General features: G+C 41.6%; 1 protein-coding gene across 1 annotated transcript in view; it reads right to left on the reverse strand.

Moving 5' to 3' along the window:
* The window catches only part of CFAP61 (cilia and flagella associated protein 61), a gene marked incomplete at its 3' end in the record, with an annotated part of 235,177 nt that overhangs the window by 84,020 nt on the left and 128,365 nt on the right, over nt 1-22,792 (reverse strand). The window contains exons 19-20 of the mRNA XM_079783836.1: nt 10,104-10,202; nt 4,652-4,820 (exon numbers count right to left, since the gene is read on the reverse strand). Coding sequence (XP_079639962.1) covers nt 4,652-4,820; nt 10,104-10,202 — 268 coding nt within the window. The remainder of the gene's footprint in view (nt 1-4,651; nt 4,821-10,103; nt 10,203-22,792) is intronic.

The raw sequence follows: 22,792 nt of genomic DNA on the forward strand, positions 1-22,792 counted from the left end.
TAAGGTCCAAAATGAAAATTGGCTTACTACAATCCTGAAATAGAATTGTATTTTTATAACCCATATCATTCTTGTGTACACTCAAATATGTGGCATTTTCCCACATTTATAAACTATAAAGAATTAGAGAAATTAAAGAAAAAATAATGGGATTATATGTGTATATATATACATATATATATATATATTTTTTTCATATTCACACAATGGCATTTTCACAGAATAGGCAAAACCAAAATTAGGATTTTAAATCCCAAGGCCCATTAATCTGTCTGCACCGAGTTTAGCAGAACTCAATACATGAAAAAGGATCTATGAGAAAATTCATATTATGTCATCAAAGTAAGGGAGAGAATTAAGATGAAAAGGAAGGCCTGGCTATATATATATATATTTTTTAAATATATTTTATTGATTTTTTATAGAGAGGAAGGGAGAGGGATAGAGAGTTAGAAACATCGATGGGAGAGAAACATCGATCACCTGCCTCCTGCACACGCCCTACTGGGGATGTGCCCGCAACCACGGTACATGCCCTTGACCGGAATCGAACCTGGGACCCTTGAGTCCGCAGGCCGACGCTCTATCTACTGAGCCAAACCAGTTAGGGCAGGCCTGGCTATATTTAATGAAGGAGTATCATCAATGCTGGCTACCAAAATGAGAGTGTTTTCTGCCACTAACATGTGATTGGAGAACAGCAGAGAACTTTTCAACCATTCATTCCATCAGGTAATTCTGGATTGAGCACTACCTGTTGGCCAGCTCATACCCTTCAGCAAGTTAGTAAGTGAACAGTGGCGGGGAATGCTGGTGGCCTACTTAATATCCTGTCTCCCTTTCTTAGTAACAGACTTCTGGGAAATATGCCTGGCTGAAAAATTACATTTTCATGTTGGAAAGGAGTCCTTGGGTGGGGCAACATAAAAAGTCATTTTGCTCTAGTCCTTTCTCCTTCCTGTTTCTTCCAAATGGAATGGCTGGCGCCACAGCAGCCACTTCAAGATGTTGAGATGGAAGCCACATATTAAAGATGGAAGAACAGAATTTAGAAGCGCCTGGTTTCCTGATGTCACCAGGGAGCTATCTTACCAGGCTGAGTTGCTTTTCTCCAGATATTTATAATGAGAGAAAGAAACAAACTTCTTCTTTTTGACTTTAGCTATAAACAGTTAATTCTAGAATTTCTGTGTTGCAAAGACTTTTAAAAGCCACCAACTGTAGTCCCTGGACCACACCTGTGTGTGTGTGTGTGTCGGGGGGGGGGGGCTGTGGAGGGGGGAGGGAAGAAGGAAGGAAGAGCAAGGAGACAGAGGCAGCGGTGAAGAACTTGTGCCCCGGAGTCAGACCACCAGGGTTCCTAGTCTGTCACTTTGTCATCGTAACTTCACTGCATCTTGGATCCCTCATCTATAAAATGGGGATGGAAGTGGTAGGACCTCAGAGAGTTACCCCAAGGATTGCATCAGTTAACACAACTGTGGCAAATGGCAAAGACAAAACTCTGTCAGGTGTTCCCACCCCACTTGTGAGGCCTCCGTGGAGGCATCTTGCTGTCTCCAGGGGATGGCCATCCCCTGTTGGAAAAGACCCCGACTCTTAGGAAGTTGTTTCTTCGGATGAATCAGTACTGTATTCCCATTGCATCTGGTGGTCTGTCCTAATTCAGCTCTCCGGGGCCATGATGTACACGTCTAACTCGTTTTCTACAAGAAAACCCTTCAGGTTTTTTGAGGTTAAGCATCCTGAATCTTCACCCCTCTGGCTAAAAATCTTGGGTGTCTTTGAGTCTCTGGACGTGCTTTCAGCTTTTTCTTTCCCTTCTTAAATATGACTTCAAGAAACAAATACAATACTCCAGGTGTAGTTGTTTTTGTGACATGTTCTTTGACACGATCATGCTCAGCAGGTAAGGGGCTCATCATCTCTACAAGTGGTGTGCACTCCTCTCTTTTCTACGTGTTTGTAGCAGGCTCTCTCCTGCGGCTGCACCATTCTGGATACCATGCTCTTCTTCACCCCATCTAAGATGTAATTAGTCTCCACGGAGACCAACCACATCATGTTGCTGACCCACGTCAAGCTCGCCATAGCCAACATCTCTCGCCTGGTTGGATGTTCTTGCCCCGCCTGCTGGCTTCCAGTGAATGTCACCCCTTTGAGAGTCCCCACCACGCTCTTCTCGTAGTCAATACCAGACTCATTTGACAGATTTTTATTCTTCCTCTTTTTGAGATAACCCAAGCCAGACGAGGGGCAGGCACTTCTCCCTCTCTGCACGACTCGACTCTCCATGAGCCACGGGAGCGGCTCAGCGACCTCAGTTGTACATTGAGTGGTTTCAGAGTGGTTTTCAGGACCAGCATGTACTCACCAATAAACATAATCAAATCCATAGGCAAGGTGCGGACGGGGATCAGAGGGTGCTGAACGTGAACTAGGTAATCTTCATCTTCCCAAACGGAAAGGTCAGAGATAATGCCAGAAGTTGATAGATCAAGGAAAAAACGTCTACAAATGCATTATTATGGAGTTCAGGGGTAGAGGCATTGAAGAACTAACAATAAAAATGCCTCAGAGTGGTTGCCCCTGGCCTGGAGGGAGAGAACAGCCTTCCTCACATGCAACCCTGCAGTACAATTTAATGTTTTATCTCGTGCATGGGTTATCTGATAACAAGATTAAGTGATATGCATTTGGATATCAAAATACTGCATACTATTTTAGAATGGTAGGTGCCATTTAAAGGTCTGATTTGAGGTTAAGACTTGTAATTATATTTTATAACAGATATCTTCTTGTTTGGGGTTTCTGCTTTATTTTCACCATTCTGGTTTTTGTTGTGTGTGGGTCTTTTGTTGTTGTTTTTTTGTAAATTATGAAATTGGGACAAAACCATGAGAAAGTTGGAGAAGGAAATTAGAAAAGAAGTAACAACTGGACTCCCCACACCTCCAAGGGAACTCAGCTGCTTTTTTTTTGTATCACTCTATGTACCTTTAATTTTTATGTCCTTCTGGAAAAATTAAATTGGAACTCCTTTTATCACTCTTCAATTCATTTTCCCTGTTGTGAAAAGGGCAAGAGCTTAATGTGCCACAGCTAAAGCTGAAGGGGCAGCTGGACACACATGGGCAGATGCCCGAGTCTGCCACTCATATTTTCCAAAGTCTGCGATTGCAGGCAGCAGCTGGAACTCAGTGGAGCAGGTGAAGGGGGGCAAGCTAAAGGGGTGCATGGTGCTTTCTTCTGGTATAATGCTTTAAAAAGAAGAATACTTAAGTGCCAAAATAAGGCATTCCTCGAGTTTATTTTTATCCTTTAACTAGGAAAAAAGAAAAGGAGACAAAAGAAAAGAAAATTACTCAGAGGCTCGGAGTGTGGTCTAGTCTCTGGCTTCACCTGGAAGCTGGTTAGAACTGCGTGTCTCAGTCGCCCCAGCCCCCTTCCCACTCAGAATCTGCATTCGAATGAGATGTACAAGGCGGTCTGATGTAGATGTACACACTACATTTGGATAAGTGCTCCTTTAAGGTACAGATGAGAGATTCTAGGTTGAGAAAGTTCAAGTCAGTGGTTCTTCGCCTGGACTTAGAATCATCTGGGAGCTTTATAAAAAAATACTGATGGTTGAAACAGCACTTCTGGGCTTGGGGGCAGGCATGAGTGTATTTCAAAAGTGCTCCAGGCGATCTCAGTGTGTAGGCAAGGCTTAGAACTGCAGGTTAAGTGATGCTCAGTTGCTCAGCTGTCCCCCACCCCCGACACGCTGCTTCTCCTTGGCTTGGCTATGAAAGAAAACCTGCACCCTCTCCTCCCCTACCCCCAACCCCTTCCCCTCGCGCCCACGAATCCAGGACCATTCACAAGATGGCCCAACTAAGACATGAATATGGCGGTGGTGCCTGGGGTGGGGAGGGGTTACTTCGTACTCCTCGGGAACAAACCCACCAAAGGGAGGCCTACCCAGGTCTCTGGGAGAAATGTAAGGAAAAGACCCCATCGTTGAGTTACAAAATAAATCTCTTTTGATGACAGAGATGCCCTAGTTTGTGGGCCACATGAAATGCTAATGTGGGTGGCAAAGTGAGAATGTTAACAATTTGCTTCCCCAAGACATTCAACAGCTTCAGTTGTATCCAGCAATGCTTTCCTCAAAGGAGGTTTGAAAATTTCATAAAAAAGTGGACAGCATGGTCACGGGGTAATCAATCAGTCACATTTCCTAGGTTCATAACAGAGAGACAACATAAAGCAAGGGTTGACAGGAGGTGTGCGTGTCTAAAACACTTCTGGGTGAGCCCATCACCGCCGCCAAATGTCAGCCTCTCGAGGCAGAAGCTCATTTCCACAAGCGCACGCGGGGCTGTGTCTGGATGCTGCTCTGGTGAGCGGCAAGTGTCAGGCTTCTGGACAACAGCGTCGAGAATGACATTTCCCCGACCTGCTGTCATTTTCATCCCTGAGCCGAATGCTTTTCTTGGAATGGGTTTCCGTGAGGGTTTCGGACACAATTTTGGCCGCGTGCGCGAGCTTTGGAGGATGCTTTCATGAATACAGAGTGGCAGCTGCCGGGCGAGAAGGCGCGCTCTTCACCCAGAGTGCGTGATCCTGGCACACACTAACCACCCAGCCGGCCACGCGGCCTCACCTGGTACTGCTGCCCGGTGCAGAGGATGAGGTGGTCATAGAGCACGATATCTTCCTGGGAAACCACCACGTGCTTGGCTGCTCGGTCTATGGCCGTCATCCTACCAACCACCACGTTGACCCAGGAGCACAGAGACATCAATGCGTGATCCTTATCATTATAACTCTGGCTGCGGAGAGAGGCGCTCCGTCAGTGACATTTGAGCAGCTGACAGGGGGCATTAATTAGACATCTGGCGAGCTGTTCAGGTCCCTCCCCGCCTCCCCCCTCCCCCCCCCCCCCGCCGCTCCTCCCCGTGGGGCTGAGTCTGTGCTCTTGCTGTGGGTTTACCAGGACCAAGGCTACGTAGTAGGAGATTTTTTGTTATGAGACAGTCACACAATGACATCTTTGTTCTGCTTAGTGTTGACCAGTCCACAACAGGGAGGAAGGGTGTGTGTGTGTGTGTGTGTGTGTGTGTGTGTGTGTGTGTGTGTGAAATCATTAATATATATATCCTTCTGCTTATATTTCATGGTGAGTACAAACTTACTTTGGCTGTTGACTTGTCCTAGTGACAAAGGACCGAAAGGGGCTGAGGAAGAAGAAAGTGACATTGCCCAGGATTCCCCAAGGCAGGGGTCAAGGGCCTGAATATCGAGAACCCTGCCTATTTGCTAGCGCTTTTCAATAGATTTCTCATTCTTAGAATGAGTGTATGGATTTGTGCCCAAACACCAACACACGTTTTCTTTAGAGAAGATGTCAATTAGGGAATTATGTTAGAAGCAAGTCCAGTCCCTGGAGACTTTCGGGATCCACTCTGCAGGGCAAAGGTGACTTAGGGGGAACTGGTACTTCTGCGAGCAGCAGGTCCAGGGTGCCTGGGTTTTCTGGTCTGGGTTTCATCTGAGTTTGAGTATTCTACCATAATGTGAGAGAAGTGGCTTTCTTGTTGGTGTTGGTTTTTTTAAAAAGAGTTTTGTGAGGGTTGTTGCAGAACTTTCTGGAAGGTGTGACCTCCTACATGTGACACTCTTAGTGACCTTGTTCTGATGCCATAACAAGAGGGCAGGGTGGCAGAATAGTAAGTGTTTCATTTAAATCTAGGCTTCACTGTGCCAAGGTCTGTGTCACCAGGGAGACTGGACTCTGGGACTCTGCATCCCCTTTCGACACTTCAGCTTCCTCACCTCTCACCCTGGGATAATTCTCCTCCCCGCATGCCTCGGCCAATGTAAGGGACGCATGTGAGAATGTAAGAGATGCTGTTTTATCAAGTGGGATGCATATGTGAGGAGTATTATTCTAAATAATATTAATGATACATAATCCTGTTTACTCTCCTTGGAGGCAAACAGGACTAAAGTGATAATGGAAGAACATTTTTTCTTTTTGATCCACTCAGGAGTCTGCTCTCAACACACAAAAAGAATTCTCGTAATGGATGCACATTAGGCCCCGCTCTGGCACCCATGAAAGAGAAGGGAGCACTGGGCTTTGTGTCTCTCCATGAAACAACACTTAAAAACAAGAAAATTTCTTCTTAATAAGAAAAGAAAATTGGGGGCTGGCCTGTCACAGGAAAATAATAGAGAGTGAGATGAAATTCTTTCTTTTTTTAAAAAAAAAAACCAAAAAACATTTTGGTGGCCTCACAGGAAAACAAGAAACCTCACTGATTTTGTGCATTCACGAGAGATCCACAAAGGATTGCTCTTATTTGCATCAAAGTCTCTTTATAACAGGAACAGCCCTGTCAGCCGCCCAAGATGAGGAAAAATTAAACGTAGTTAGTGCACAGGGATTAGTCTTATGAGGATCTGCTCAAAGATAAAGCTCTCGGGGGAAATTTGGGGAAGTCTAGGACAATGTTATTTTTAACGACCGTAGGACGATAGTGTGATAATGTCAGCACGCAGATTTCAGAGTTCACATGTGAAGCTCCGTGTGGTGGGAACTGAGTTTTAGGAGCCACAGGAAGCATTAAAGAATGTGGGGTGCTGCTTTTATAGTCTGTTACCATGGCTCTTCTCAGTTTGGAACGTCACCGTGAGGTGATGACCATCTGTTCTGGATATCCCTATCCACTCTGGAGCTCCTTTAATTTACTCATCAGGTAGGTGAAACTAAACATTGGAAGTTATAAGTGATATTTTCCCCAAATTATTTCCTAAGCAGAGTGAGTGAGCATTGCTTCTAACATGGCAGGGACAGCCTCATGGCCTGAGGACAAGAGAAATACCTCCATTAGGGTTCTCTGGGAAAGGGAGAAGGAACCAAAGAAGGGACATCCATGAAACTTGATGTTTCTCAAGTGAACTTGACCCTGACTTGAAAAGAATGTGAAAGGCTGTCTTCATAGAACGTTCTGGAGACAGGTAAGAAGTAAAAAAAGCAGAAATGCAGGATGGGAAAATTGTTGGAAGGGACATTGTGATAAACACTCCAGATGCAAAACTAGAAGCAAGCCCCAGGGGAGCCAGTGTAAGTCCGGTGGAGACCCGCACTCCGTGGAGTCAGAACCCTTCAGAACTGGAGAGAACCTCGCAGGTTTTCATAAAGGATTTATCAGGACTTTCAGGAGGAGGAGCATCAAATGAATGTTGTTACGCAGGGCTGACTGTCTGATTAGTGGATTTCTCCTGTTTCCGCTTTCCCCTCTCCTCCCACTGCCTGCCCTTCTGCTGCGTCCCTGGCATGTCATTAGCGCCTCCACCAGACGCTGGACAGGGCCGGAGAGCGAAGACAAAAACTGGCTTATGAAAAATATAGTAACAACAAAAATAAATCACAACACTGGTTAGGGCAGAGTTTAGAATTCGAATTTAAAATGAGGAATTGAAATTATTAAGTTTAGGAATGTCAATGCACTTGTTATTTTTTTAAAACTCCATGACCAAAGATAACTTCCTTTATTGGAATATGAGGGCCATTTGAAAGGCAACATCCTCTTTATGTTTCCATGTGTAGTTTCTAGAATGATGACACGCAGTTACCCATTCAGAGGCACCGAGCTGTGTTATTTAGTTTCTACCCACAACCTGACTAAGATGACGTTCACAGGTACTTTTGGAGGTAACCTTTACCTTTTCAACATTAGTCACTGAGCACCTGCTCTGTGCCAAGCACCGTCCTACATGCTGGGGGCACATCAGTGAGCAAAGAGGCAAAAGATCCCTGCCCTTGTGGAGTTTACATTGCAGTTGAAGGATCCAGAATATGAAGAAAAAAACAATTTTAAAAGGCAAATTATATAATATTTAGAAGGATTTCAGCAGCAAGAAGGAATGGAGCAGAGTAAGGAGGACGGAGAGTTGGTTGCAGATGAGTGGGTGGTCAGGGGAGGTCTCGGCGAGAAGTTGACATTTAAGCAAAGACTTGGAGAGAGAAAAGCAAAGCCCCATGGTGGGGACCTGCCTGCGGTGTTTCAGGCATACTGAGGAGGCTGGTATGGTTAGGGGAGAAAGAACAGGGGCAACAATGGCAGAAGATGAGGTCAAAGAAATAAGGGAACCGGGGTAGGTTTTAGGTTGGAGCACTCCAGGACTTTCTGTGATGATGGGAATGGTCTGTAGCTGTCTGACATGGCAGCTAACAAGCCACATGTGGGTATTTGAGCACTTGCAATATGGCTAGCATAATTGAGAGGCTGAATTTTAAATCTCATTTAAATCTAATCAATTTGTTTTTTACTTAAAAATAAGCTTTTATTTTATTTGAGAAATTTACAAACATTTTAACAGCAGAATCACCTAAAAACCCCACAATACAGAAATTTTTCTGGCATCATTAAAAAATAATTATTCTGTAACCAATAAAAATGTTGTCAACCACAGCATTTTATGACAGATGCCTTATTTTTCATTTTAAATAAGTTTTAAAACCTTTTTGATAGTTTTGTGGATTCCATAATATCCTTTTTTTTTAGATAAAATGTAGCATGATAATGCCATCAAAATCAAGAGTTATATCTAAAAGCAAACTCCTAATAAGACTTTCTACCAAGACTATCCTACTCTTTTTTTGTATGTTATTACTTTAAAAAAACCTTAACTCTAATCAATTTAAACCTAAACAGCCACATGTGGCTAGGAGCTACCACATGGGGCAGTTTGGGGGTTGACGTGGTCTGACTCACATTTGTGCAGCATCGTTCTGGCCGCTGTGCTGAGAATGTGGAGAGGCAAGCAAACCAGGGGCCCGGGAGACTTCCCACCCAGCCACACGCAGATCCCACACGCTGTCTCACCAGGAAGTCACTCCTAGTTCTTCCCCACAGCACACCTACCAGGGGCTGACAAGCCCTTGTCACGCTGACTCAGTTAAACTGCTTGGGAGACATTTGTCAATAACACCAGCATTTCCTGGGAAGCATGTAAGTTAGAAAGAGGGCAATGAGAGGAGGGGATATACATGTATTGACCCTCTACTTTTTGTCAGAACTTATTGTTATACTAATTTTAACAAAAAAGTCCAGCAAGGTTGGCTTATCATACACTTTTCACAGTAAAAAAAAAACAAACACACACATACACACCACACAAACAAAACCCAAGTCCAGGGAATGAAAATCCTTTTCTGGTAGGGACAGGATCTGAATCTGAATCCACCTGGCTCAAAACCCATGATTCTTCTTTCTTTTTTTTTAAACCACATCCTAATGATGTTCTTAAAAAAAAAATAAAATTCATGGTCTGATAAATGTAGTAGGTCAGAATGAGCCTGGTTCTGCTAACAGGAAAGCTGCAGGTTTTCTCACCGTCTGCCTCACTGTTTGAAGGCAAAGTAAGCCCTTTTCACAGAGGAAAGAGGGTCTCTTTGTTGTGGATTCTAGAATGAATACCCCGAAAGGGAACAATTTCCTTCCTCCTCATTAAAAAAATGTGAGCACTGTTTCTAGAGGCAGGGAGCCTAATCATTCTTGTACCCATGTTTTGCTGCAGGAAATTAAAATTACTGGAAGCTGTGTGATAATGAAATGGGATTCTACCGGGGTGCAATCAGCAAAGCTTGCCTAGACTGGCCTGGAAGGTCTTGCCTGGTCAGCCCGGATTAGGAATGACCTGGGTGGGTGTGAGACCCACCCCCCAGGCAGGTGCCTGCCCTTTATCTCCCAATGCCGAACTGTGGGGGCGTTGCCTGGTCTGATGCAACTACAGTCGCCCAGCTCTCCTGCTCTACGGTGCCGCTCAGAACCCCGCCGCTCAGAACCCCACCGCAGACGGTGGCTGCGTCAGGAGCTCCATCCATTGTGTGGAAGAAGGCACAGGTCTTCCCACAAATAGGAAAGGGCAGCCCAGCCCTGCCATCCACTCGTCAGCAGGTTCGTACCCATGTCTCCTAAGTGACATCCGAACTCCAGGAGAAAAGCCCACCACTTGCCTCTTTCCAGTCTGAAATCCATTTAGCATAGAAATGACAGCTTAAACATTAGGACATTTAGGAAGGATAAAGCAAATAGAATTCATACTCGCTTGCTAAAAACTTCCTTTGTTCCGTGCCCAGAAGTTTTTTCCCAGGGAGTCCGTGGGTGGAAATTAGCGTGAGGTTGCTGAACTTCAGGTGAGAGCTAGGGAGAAAGAAAAAAACAAAAAAAGAGGTAAAGCACGATTCGGTGAAAGTTTATTCTACAGTTGACCCTTGAACAATGTGTGGGTTAGGGTACCAACTCCTCATGAAGTAAAAAATCCATGTGTAACTTAGACGCTCCCAAAACTCAACTACTAACACCTATTACCGATATCGTAAAACAGTCGATTAACACGTATTTTGTATGTTATATGTATTACATACTGTCTATAGTAATAAAAGCGTAATACACTAATTAGACCGGACGTCCTTCCGGATGAAGCCGGGGCTGCGAGGGAAGCCTGGGTCCTGTTGCCAGAGGGAAGCTGGTGCCGGCAGCCGGGGGAAGGAAGGCCTACTCTTGCATGAATTTCGTGCATCGGGCCTCTAGTATTACTATAATAAAGTAAGCTGAGAAAAGAAGATATTAAGAAAAACAAGGAAGAGAAATACCTTTACTGTGTTTACTGAAAAAAATCCACATCTAAGTGGATCTGCACAGTTCATACCTGTGTTGTTCAAGGGGCACTGTAATTCAATTTAACCTCATTTCATGTGTCATCCAATGGTTGAATTGTCTTTGGGCCCAGCATCTCTTTTTGCACAAACCTTCAAACAGAACTGGCCATTAGAATGAAAGAATGAAGATGGCACTGAAGTGGCTAATTACAGAAACCACACAAAGCTGCACTGCAACGACAGACACCACTTCGTTTTCAAAAAATTGCTTCTCAGAGTAAAACAAACTGAAATCCAAAATTGGGAAGGAGGTGCATTTAGGATGAATTAGTGCAGTTGGAATTTCTGACTGCTAAGAAACTGCTAAGAATCATAACCACCAGAGCTAGAATTCTGAGTGCGTACAACCTAGTGCTTTGCCTGTCCCTCACCTAGTCCTCGACCCAGTACAGTGAGGTCAGTGACATCATTATCCTTATTTTGTTATATAGAACGGAGGCAAAGTGATTTGACCAAGACCATGCAGCAGGAAGTCTGGAGGCAGTGTGTGAACCCAGATGCCTGCTCCAGTGTCTTCTCACCTAACCGCTACCTAACCTCTGTCTCCACTGCCCTAAAGACCCTAAATTGTTGACAGGGATCCAAAGATCATCTAATCCCATTGGTCAACATTAACTTTATTCCTTTCATACATATGTACAGTTATATATACACACACACACATATAACTGTACATATGTATGAAAGTAATAAAGGAGAGGCAAAACAGATTTACAGTTGAGTCTGTGAAACAGTTAATTCTTGTATTATTTATTAATTATTGTATTATTTTCCATATGACAACTATACACCTACCTTTGCCACATCCCATCTATACCTCAAATCAGAATATCCAAGTAAATTTTAGAGAATTCCTGTCAAGAGTAAAACTGCCTCATATTTGCATTAGGCTTTCCAGGGCCTGAGGCATGTGCCTGGGCATTATCACAGAGATTAAAATTCACGCCCTCTCCACTCACCTCTCCTGTCCTCTAAGCAGTCCTGGGAGTAATGTTAAGTAGGATGCCCAGCACATGGGAGTGGAGGCTTCTGAAGAACTGTGCTTAAGACTCCCTCCTTCAGTATTGAAAATATTCCTGATGCAAATCTGCCCTCCAGCTAGCATCAGCAAAATTTACTGGATGAGCTGATCTTTTAATAGGTTTCAGGGTGATGGATGAGAAAGATATATTTTCCTAAAATCTCTTCTTAGTTCACACCTCCCCTTAAACCAACCAAATACAAAAACAAACACAAAAAAAACCCTTCACCAAGTCCGAGGAAAACACCTGTCCCCTTCCCCATGAGGAAACTGGACATTTTCCAGATGTGGAAATGCTACCCATGTACTGACAGTCTGTTAGTACCACTACAAGCAGGAGACCTGTGGCGATGGCACGGACCAGCCATGTAATAAACTCAACTGCTCCTGACATTTAAAAACAGCTAAATATTATGAAAGGTTTTGCTCTAAAGTCTCTAAGGATGTGTGTCATTTAAGAATAAATATTCTTATTTGATACAAAGAAAGCCAAGCACATCTTATCCTCTAATAATAATAAAATTTTTGAATACGTTCAAATAACATAAAGGTCACAATTAACCCCAGCTCTTAGGGCTGCCGGTTTGCAAACGCACATTGACAACAGGCCTCTGATTTATTACCATTTCATGGAAAATGCAAGTAATAATACATGTTTATACTCACATGCAGTTAAAATTTATTTTGGCTTTGGTGCCTATGTGATGGAAATGTGGTTTATGTTGTACTAATAAAACAGGTTTATATGCAGGCCCCTCTTAAAGTTCTGTGTGAAAAAAAGGGCTTAATAATTATCCAGCTATATCTTTTACTACAAAGACTAATCCCCTGGGTACTGAGTAATTTGAATGATCTAACGACATGGATAAAATAGCTTGTAAATTGCCAAATTACCACTCTGTAGTATCCTGAATTATGCTATTATGCAATTAAAGATTTCACCAAAAGATTTGGGGGTGGTGGGAGCGAGTATTTTCTGGATTTTTACCTTTTAAAGGAACCAGCTTTCGCCCAGCCAGACTGGCTCAGTTTGTTGTCATCTTGTGCACCAAAAGGTTGCCAGCTCAATTCCCGGTCAGGTCACATACCTGGGTTGCAGGTTCAATCCCCAATCAGGGCACGTACAGAAGACAACCAATCGACGTTTTTCTCTCTCCCTTCCTCTCTCTAACCATGTCTTGGGATGAGGATTACAAAAAAGAAAAAGAAAGAAAGAACCTGCTTTCTGTTCCTTTTCATTAGCCTTAGCCAAATTCGTTTTGTACTCTTCATTGTGGCTGTCTGGTCCTTTATTCAGTCTTCAAGGTCACCACTTTAACCGTTCTTGTTCGCCCTACCATTCCCCTTCTACATTCTCCAGCAAGTACATTTCCCACACCATAAAAAAACACACACACAAAATAGAGAACAGCCACCAGGCAAACCCCTCCCTTGTTTCCCTTCTTGCCACCTCCCGAGCACTGCCATCCACAACATATTCTTCCATTCCTCCTGATTCAGAAGACAGGTGTCTCGCCATTAACCCTGTATATTCTTCATGTTCCTCTCCCACCTCTCCCTATAACTCAACCAGCAAATTTCTCTTACAACTGTACTCAAGAAACCTGGAAGTAACCAGTCTACTGCTGTTAAGGGGGAGCCATTATGTCAACAGAGGCCATGGCCCTGATTCTCCTACATCCAAGGTGGCTCCTAGAGCTTCAGCCATCACACCCTACACCCACATTACAGGCAGAAGGAAGAGGAAAGGGTAGAAAGGACTGCCCACTAAGGAGGTTTCCATAAAATTTCACATGACATTTCTGCTCACATTGCCAAACCACATCCACATGTAGCACCAAGGGTCATTAGAAAATGTGGTTTCTCAAAGAGGAACACAGTGGTTTTTCCAAGAACCACAATGCCCAGGGTTCTGTTACACGGACAAAGTGCAGAATGAATACTGGAAGGCTACTAGAAGTCTCTACTCACGTTGACTCGGGAAGAGTGGGTGGGATGGGGGAAGATCCTGGTATCAGTCAGGGTCCAGGCTGGAAACGAAGGGCCACTCCACAAAGTTTGGCAAAATGAAGGCATGTGTAGGGTTCTGAGAACCAATAAGGGATGGGGAGTCACCCAGGGGCTAGCAACAGTAGGGTGCCATTACTGATTCGATCATAAAGAGCAAGGGATGGAGGAAATGGTGGCAGTTGGGCCCAGGGAGGAGGCCCCACCCAGGAGGTGCAGCCATAGCACATGCTCCCACAACAACACTGTCATGAGGTTCTCTTTTATGATGGCTTTTTTCCCCACACCAGCTCCTTCTCCTTTGCCCATTTATTTCTCACAAGCTTCCCAGTCTTTTTTGTTAAATTGAAATTATTAGGATGACATTGGTTCACAAAACCATATAGGTTTCAAATATACAACTCAATAAAATATCATCTACACACTGCATCATGTGCCCATTGCCCCAAGCAAAGTCTCTTTCTGTCCCAATTTCCCCACCCCACCCCACCCCCCTTTGCTCACCTCCACCTACCCACAATCCCCTTTGCTCTCTGGCTATCATCACACATATTGTGTATATATGTTTTTTTGCCTAATCCCTTCACCTTCTTTCATCCATTACCCCACATTCCCTCCCCTCTGATAGCTGTCAGTCTGTTCCATGTATCCATGCCTCTGTTTCCATTCATTTGTCCGTTTATTTGGTTTATTAGATTCCAAATATAAGTGAGGTCGTATGGTATTTGTCTTTCTCTGATTGGCTTATTTTGTTCAGCACAATAATCTCCAGGTGCACCCATGTCATCACAAAGGGTAAGAGTTCCTCCTTTTTTATAGCCACGTAAGATTCCATTGTGTAAATGTAACACAGCCTTTTTATCCACTCATCTACTGATGGGCACTTGGGCTTTTTTCAGATCTTGGCTATTGTAAATAACACTACAATGAACATAGGGGTGCATATGCATATATTCCTTCAAATAGTATTTTGGGATTCTTAGGATATATTCTCAGAAGTGGGATCGCTGGGTCAAAGGAAGTTCCATTTTTAGTTTTTTGAGGAAACTCCATAATGCCTTCCACAGTCGCTGTACGAGTGCATTCTCACCAACAGTGCACAAGGGTTTCCTTTTCTCCACATCCTCTACAGAATTTGTTGTTTGTTGATTTATTGATGATAGCCATTCTGGCAGGTGTGAGGTGATAACTCATTGTGGTTTTAATTTGTGCTTCTCTGTTGATTAAGGATGTTGAGCATTTTTTTCATATGTCTATTGGCCATCTGTATGTCCTCTTTGGAGAAATGTCTATTCAGGTCCTTTGCCCATTTTTAAATTGGGTTGTTTGTCTTCCTGGTGTTGAGTTGTATACGTTTTGTATATATTTCAGAGATTAATCCCTCACCAGATGTATCATTGGCAAATATGTTCTATTGGGTTCCCTCTTCATTTTGTTGATGGTATCCTTTGCTGTGCAAAAACCTTTTAGTTTGATGTAGTCCAACTTATCATTTTTGCCTTTGTTTCCCTTGTCCAAAGGGATAAATCAGCAAAAATACTGTTCTAACAGATGCCTGAGATTTTACTGCTTATGTTTTCTTCTAGGATTTTTATGGTTTCACATCTTACATTTAAGTCTTTTATCAATTTTGAGTTTTTTTTCTTGTTTATGGTATAAGTTGGTGGTCTAGTTTCATTTTTTTGCATATACCTGTCCAATTTTCCCAACACCATTTATTGGAGACTGTCTTGACTCCACTGTATGCTCTTGCCTCCTTTGTGAAATATTAACTGAGCATAATGGCATGGGTTGATTTCTGGGCTCTCTGTTCTGTTCCATTAATCTATATCCCATTCTTATGCCAGTACCGGACAGTTTTGATTGCAATGGTCTTGTAGTATAGTTTTATATCAGGTAGTATAATACCTCCAACTTTGTTCTTCTTTATCAAGATTGCTGAAGCTATCCAGGGACTTTTTAGTTCCATGTAAATTTTTGAAATATTTGTTTTAGATCTGTGAAATATGCCATTGGTATTTTCATAGGAATTACATTGAATTTATAGATTGATTTGGGTAGTATAGACATTTTAATGATGTTAATTCTTCCAGCCCATGTACACAAAATATACTTCCACTTGTTTGTATCTTCCTCAATGCCTTTCTTCAATGTCTTGTAGTTTTCTGAGTACAGGTCCTTTACCTCATTGGTTAAATTTATTCCTAGGTACCTTCTTTTTTTGTTGTTGCAATAGTAGGTGGAATTGTTTCCTTAATTTCTCTTTCTGATAGTTCATTATTGGTGTATAAAAATGCCACCAATTTATGAATATTAATTTTGTATCCTGCTACTTTACTGAATTCAGTTATCAACTATGGTAGTTTTTTGGTGGAGTCTTTAGGGTTTCTAGGTATAACATAATGTCATCCATGAATAATAAGAGTTTTACTTCCTCCCTTCCAATTTGGATGCCTTTTATTTCTTCTTCTTGTCTGATTGCTGTGGCTAGGACTTCTAGTACTATGTTGAATAGGAGTGGTAAAAGTGGACATCCCTGTCTTGTTTCTACTTTTAGGGAAAATGGTTTTAGTTTTTGCCCATTGAGTATGATGTTGGCTGTAAGTTTGTCATATATGACCTTAATTACATTGACATATGTTCCCTTAATTCTTACTTTGTTGAGAGTTTGTATCATAAATGGGTGCTGGGTTTTATCAAATGCTTTTTCTGCATCTACTGATAGGATCATGTGATTTTTATCCTTAATTTTGTTTATGTGCTGTACCATGTTTATTGATTTGTGAATATTGTAACACACTTGCATCCCCAGAATGAATCCCTCTTGATTTTTTTAAATGTATTTCTGGATTCGATTTGCTAATATTATGTTGAGGATTTTATCATCTATGTTCATCAGGGATATTCATCTATAATTTTCTTTCTTTGTAGTCTTTATCTGGTTTTTGAATTAGGATAATGCTGGCCTTGTAAAAATAGTTTGCGAGCCTTCACACCTTTTGAATTCTTTGGAATAGTTTGAGAAGAATAGGTATGTATTAGTTCTTGTTTGAATGTTTGATAAAATTTGCCTGTGAAGCTATGTGGTCCAAGACTTTTGTTTGCTGGGAGTTATTTTATTTTATTTTATTACTACTTCAATTTCATTAGTTGTATTTGATCTACTCTAATTTTCTGATTCTTTCTGATCATGTTTTGGAAGATTGTATGTTTCTGGGAATTGGTCCATTTTGCCCAGGTTGTCCAATTTGTTGGCATACAGTTGTTCACAATATTTTGTTACTATCCTCTATATTTCTGTGATGTCAGTTGTTACTTCTCATTTATTTTTTATTTCATTTATTTGGGTCCACTCTGTTTGTTTCTTGATAAGTCTGTTTAAAGGTTCATCAATCTTATTTATATTTTCGAAGAACCAGTTCTTTGTTTCATTGATCTTTTAAATTTATTTTTAGTCTCTATGTCATTTATTTCCACTCTGATCTTCATTATTTCCTCCCTTCTATTTACTCTGGGCCTTGTTCTTTTTCTCATTCTTTCAGGTGTAGGGTTTAGATTGTTTTTCGAGATTATTCTTGCTTCGTGAGGTTGGCCTATTATGCTATGAACTTCCCACTCAGAACTGATTTTTCTGTGTCCTGTGGATTTGGGGTTGTGTGTTCATCTTCATTTGTTTCCACTTATCTTTTGATAGTGGGGCGGGGTATCAGGGACTTGGCAGGGAATATCCAAACAGTCTCCCATTGGTGCCTGCAAGCAGGAGCACTGGCATTTTTTCCTCCTTCTTGGGCTGAGCTCAGAGGGGAGATAGGAGTTACCCCCCACCCCCTGCAATGTAGTCACACACCCCAGCACCTGCCCCTCTGTTTCCAAGACAAAAGCTTCCCTGATAGTCATGCCCCAAAGTCCCAGATCTGAGAGGCACTCTGGTTCCCCTGTGCAGCTGAACCAAGCAGGACAGGGCTGGCCAAGAGAGTCAACAGGTGGTGGAGGGGTGCTGGCTGTGCATTCGAGGTTGGGGAGAATGGCCCTCTTTCCAAAGCCACACAGTTAGTCATTGTCTGAGTCTCTGCCAAGAGCCTCCCCAGAAAAAGAGGGCCCCAAAAGTCACTGCTGGGTTCAGTCAGAAGACCCCTCTGCAGGACAGAGCATGGCAGAGTGGCCTTGCCAGCAGTTGGGGAAGGGGCAGTGCACTCCCCAGGCTGGTGCTGGAACAACAGGAGTGCTCCTTCCTAGGGGACTGAATCCCCACTGATTTTCACCTCCAGATGCTATGCGGCTCCTCTTCTCATCTCTGTTGCTCTGGTTTGGGAATCCCTGCAGGGGATTGAGACCTCACGCCTCTGGGGAGAGACAGTGTTGCAGCTACAATATCCTCTGGCTTCTCAGCTGCCAAACGTGGATTCAGGGATGAGCCCTGTCTGCGTTTCTACCCTTCTTATCAGTCTCTATGTGGCTTCTTCTGTAAATCCTTGGTTATTTCCGTTTAACTAGCCTTCAGTTGGTTATTCAGGTTGATGGCTTTATAATGTAGCTGTAAATCTGGTTTGGGGCTGGGGGCAGGTAAGTGCAGCTTCCACCTACTTTACAGCCATCTTGGAATCCTACCACGTTTCCCTGTCTTCATGTCTGTCTCCCTGGGTGATATTTTTTACCATCATGACTTCATCTTACATTTTCATTGTCGCTTTCTTCTGAACTCAAAACCCAATTTCCAAATGCCTATCCGTCCTAACAGGGCTGCTTCGCAGGCCTCTCAAATTCAATGTGTCCAAACAAAGGTCTTGTAGCTCCACTCCATTCCTCCTTTATTTCCATAAAAGGCATGGCCAACTAACCACCATCCAAGTTCAGAATTTGGGAGCTAACTTCAGACTCCTACCCTCTTTCTCACTTCCCCAAACTGGTCCACCATGTCCAGTTACTTTTACCTTGTCCACATCCCTTGAATACCTCCCTTCTGCCATTTCCAGGACATATTAGCTTAGCTCATATTCTTGCCTAGAGAAATAGTCTCAGGGTTAGTCTCTCTGGCACAAGTCTTTCTCTCTCCCTTGCCCATCTTCCACACAACTACTGGAAACCACTTTTTAAATTAAATCCAATCCAAATCATTCCTGATTTTTAAAGTCTCCTTGTTTGCTCACCATATTGATAGCAGCAGAGCAGAGCAGCTACGAACATGGATTCGAGTTTCAGATTGCTTCAATTGAACTCTTGGTTATAGAACTTCCTCACTTTTGACCTTGGAAAAGTTATTTAACCTCTTTGTGGTTCAGTTTTCTAGCCTGTAAGATGGAAATGATAGAAACTAATGCCACATAGGAGTGCTATGAGGGTTAAATGAAATAGTATTTGTAAAATGTTTAGAATATTGCCTGCTGCATAAAATACTTTCAATGAACGTTGTCTATTTTTATTACCGAATGTTAAATACAAATTCTGGAGCATGGTATATAGGCTGGATGGGCAGGGCCAAACATAACCTCCCCAACCTTCTTTGTAACATCTACCTTCTTACGATTCATTCAAGTACCCTGCCTCCTCCATGCTTTTACATAAGATTAACACCAGCATTTACACGTTCTCCAACTTCATATTTTTATTTAATTTGAATTAGAAGCATTCAAATATTTAATTTCTTAAATTTGTAACTATCTAAAAGTATTGGTCCAAAATCATGAAGTTTATAATGTGGAATTCTAAGAGATTTTAGCATTCTGAGGAGGACATATGGAAATCAAATGTTTAAGACTTTTAATTTGATTACCTATGAATATTTTAAAAGTTCCTGCATATAGAATAGCAGGTCACAGGGTACATCTTGGGTTTGGTCATGCATTATACAAAATGGCAGGAATAGCACAACCACAGAAGAAGCACGATTCTCAGGTCTAATGGTGTTGGCCTAATGTATATAAACAGTATCTAACAGCATTGTGGGCCCTCTGCTCTGAAATCAAAGGTCACCATGTCGTGGAGGGGGTGGGGGGAAGTTCAAGTTAAGTACTCAAGCCAATGAAACATTAAACAAGTGCACCTGCATTTTCACAGCAGATAATTCCAGTGGGGATTTCACGTTGCTGTGGATACAAAGGGAGGAACAGCTCAGAGATACTTGTAAAGCAGGGATGGATTAGAGTATCCAGGGAAATAAGTAAAAGGTATTGCATTTCATTCCATGCTTCGGGAGGACAGCTACAAAATGAGGTCTAAACATCCTTATCCTTCAAACGAAGAGGGTCACATTGCCAATTTATTGTGAATATGATAAAAGAAACATAAACTTTTCACATTGCTTACGCTTCTAGGCGGCAGAAACCTGCCAACCTTCCAGGTGAATGCTCCTTATTTTTTGTTTTTTGCTGACTTTTTTTTTGGCATAGCAAGGGTAAGCAAAGCAAGAGATTGATAATTAATTGCTTTCGTTAATGCTTTTATTTTAACAAATAAATACTGTTGAGAATAATTACCCACATCAATCTAAATGTTCCAATTTAATTTACTAAAATCTCTGCTTTCTGAATGATTCAAAACAATGACAAAAATATGCGCCAGATGACACTGAATCCTAGCTCAAGACAGATATTTAACCTAACTGCATATTATACTAGTCAGAGAATAACTCAGATTTAATTAGGTCTTAATGATAAAACTTAATGTTACAAAATTAATGAATGATAAAATGGTATGGACGGGGTTTAAAAGTTGGGAGTTCTGTGAACTTCCAATATTAGAAGAAAATATAAGGCAGAACAAATAAAAATATTTATTATAAGTATAATACATTAAGAGAATCTACCAGTTTTTCCCTGAAAAAATGTTAAACTTTCTTCAGCAATATTTTTTTTTCCTATTTAGATCACAGAAGAGATTTTTGGACAAGGTCCTTCGCTTCTTCATTTTGTTGTATTAGTAACAATAGCACAGCAGTTTCATCCATGGCCACGCAAATGCTGGGAGCAGCACACTCTGACTTCCAAGGGGAGACCGAAGAGTGTGGGATCAAGGATTCTGAGCACTTCTAGAGGGGGTGGAGTGTTCACGGGGCAAGGAAGAGGCAGGAATCTCTCTCCCTGACCTTACTTCTCTCTTCTCCTGGGTGTCATCTTGCCTGGCTCCCCTATTCATGGAAACCCCAGCAGGAACCAGGAGGCGCCTGGAGAAAGGGCCAAGGAGCAAGTAAGTCTCTTATGCTTGTGGGAGTGACCTTGGTGCTCTGTGGATACTCTAGGGACCGAACAGGTGAGGGGGTAGCCCAGGGTAGGGAACTGGGAGGGTGGGGGAAGATATATGGGGATTCAGGATCTCACGTGAAAAACTTTTGTATCTCTGCATAACAGAAAACAAATACCAAAAAAAAAGAAAAGAAAAGAAAAGAAGTATAATGTTTGAAATGTCCATTAAACAAATAAGAATAAAATTTGGGAATTCTGGCAAAACAGAATAAAGTGAAATTTGGTTTTGCTTTATGATGTAGAGAAAATGATTAATAATGTTTATATATATATATATATATATATATATATATATATATATATGTAGTAAAAAGTTATATTTATACTTTGAGTATATGCTTATATACATTGGACACACACAAGATGTAGATACCAAGATTGCAGTTATAAAAACGAGTTGGAAAGTGGTTGCACACAGAGATGGCAAAATACCAGACACAAATCAACCAGTTCCATAAGATTGAAATAACAAAGCACTACGGGAATTCAAAAGCAAGTGAGATCACGGTGGGGTAGGATGAGAAAGGTTTTATGTTTTGGGCAAATGCTGTTTGTTAGGAAACTTTATTAACACCATATGGGCAGGTTTCCTCATGCTTGACAGATTATATCTTCTTGGACCTTCATTCTTCATGATGATGGTTTAAGCATAAAGGTTTGTGGAACATTTTCTTACTAGATCCAATTCAGTACATAAATACTATGTGTTGGGATAATGACCTCAGCTATGCAATGATTAATGATAACTTAATAATTATGCCTGGTAAGCCCTGATGTAATGATGTGATCTAGAAGTTATAGGATTTGTTGAAAACTAGAAAATGTGGTAATTTACGTACAATGAGCAATTATAGGAGGAAATGGGTTTTCTTATAGATAAGACTGCTGATTTTGAGAAATTATGTGGTTGATTTCTAGTTTCATACCATTGTGGTCTGTGAAAATGCTTGATATGATTTCGATCTTCTTAAATTTATTGAGCCTTGTTTTCTGTCCTAATATATGGTCTATCCTAGAAAATGTTCGATGTTCACTTGAAAAGAATGTATATTCTGCTGCTTTGGGATGAAATGTTCCGAAAATATCAATTAAATCCATCTGTTTTAGCATGTCATTAAAGGCCACTATTTCCTTGCTGATTTTCTGTTTGAAAGATTTACCCATTAATGTTAATGAGGTGTTAAAATGCCCAACTATGACTGTATTACTCCCGATCTCTCCCTTTATGTTTATTAAGATTTCCTTGATATATTTAGGTGCTGCTATGTTGAGGCATACATGTTTACAAGGGTTATATCTCTTATTAGATTGCTCCCTTTATCATTATATAGTGTCCTTCTTTGCTTATTATTTGCTGATTAAAGTCTGTTTTTTAAAGTATATTTTTTCTGACATAAGTATTGCTACCCCAGCTTTTTAAAATTTCCATTTTCATGAAATATCTTTTTCCATCCCTTTGAGATGTGTGTATATCTCATTCTGAGGTAGGGCTCTTGTAGACAGCATATATATGGGTCTTGTTTTCTTATCCATTGAGCTGTTATGTCTTTTGATTGGAGCATTTAAGGCATTTACATTAAACTGATTATTGATAGTTATGTGTATATTGCTATTTTATTCTTTATTTCTTCTTTTCTTCTTTTCTTCTTTCCTCCCCCTCCCCCTCCCCCTCTTCCTCCTCTTTCTTCTTCCTCCTCCTCTTCTTCTTCTTCTTCTTCTTCTTCTTCTTCTTCTTCTTCTTCTTCTTCCTCTTCCTCTTCCTCTTCCTCTTCTTCCTCTTCTTCCTCTTCTTCTTCTTCTTCTTCT

Source organism: Cnephaeus nilssonii (genome assembly GCF_951640355.1).
Source record: "Cnephaeus nilssonii genome assembly, chromosome: 11".
In the NCBI taxonomy this organism is placed as follows: domain Eukaryota; kingdom Metazoa; phylum Chordata; class Mammalia; order Chiroptera; family Vespertilionidae; genus Cnephaeus; species Cnephaeus nilssonii.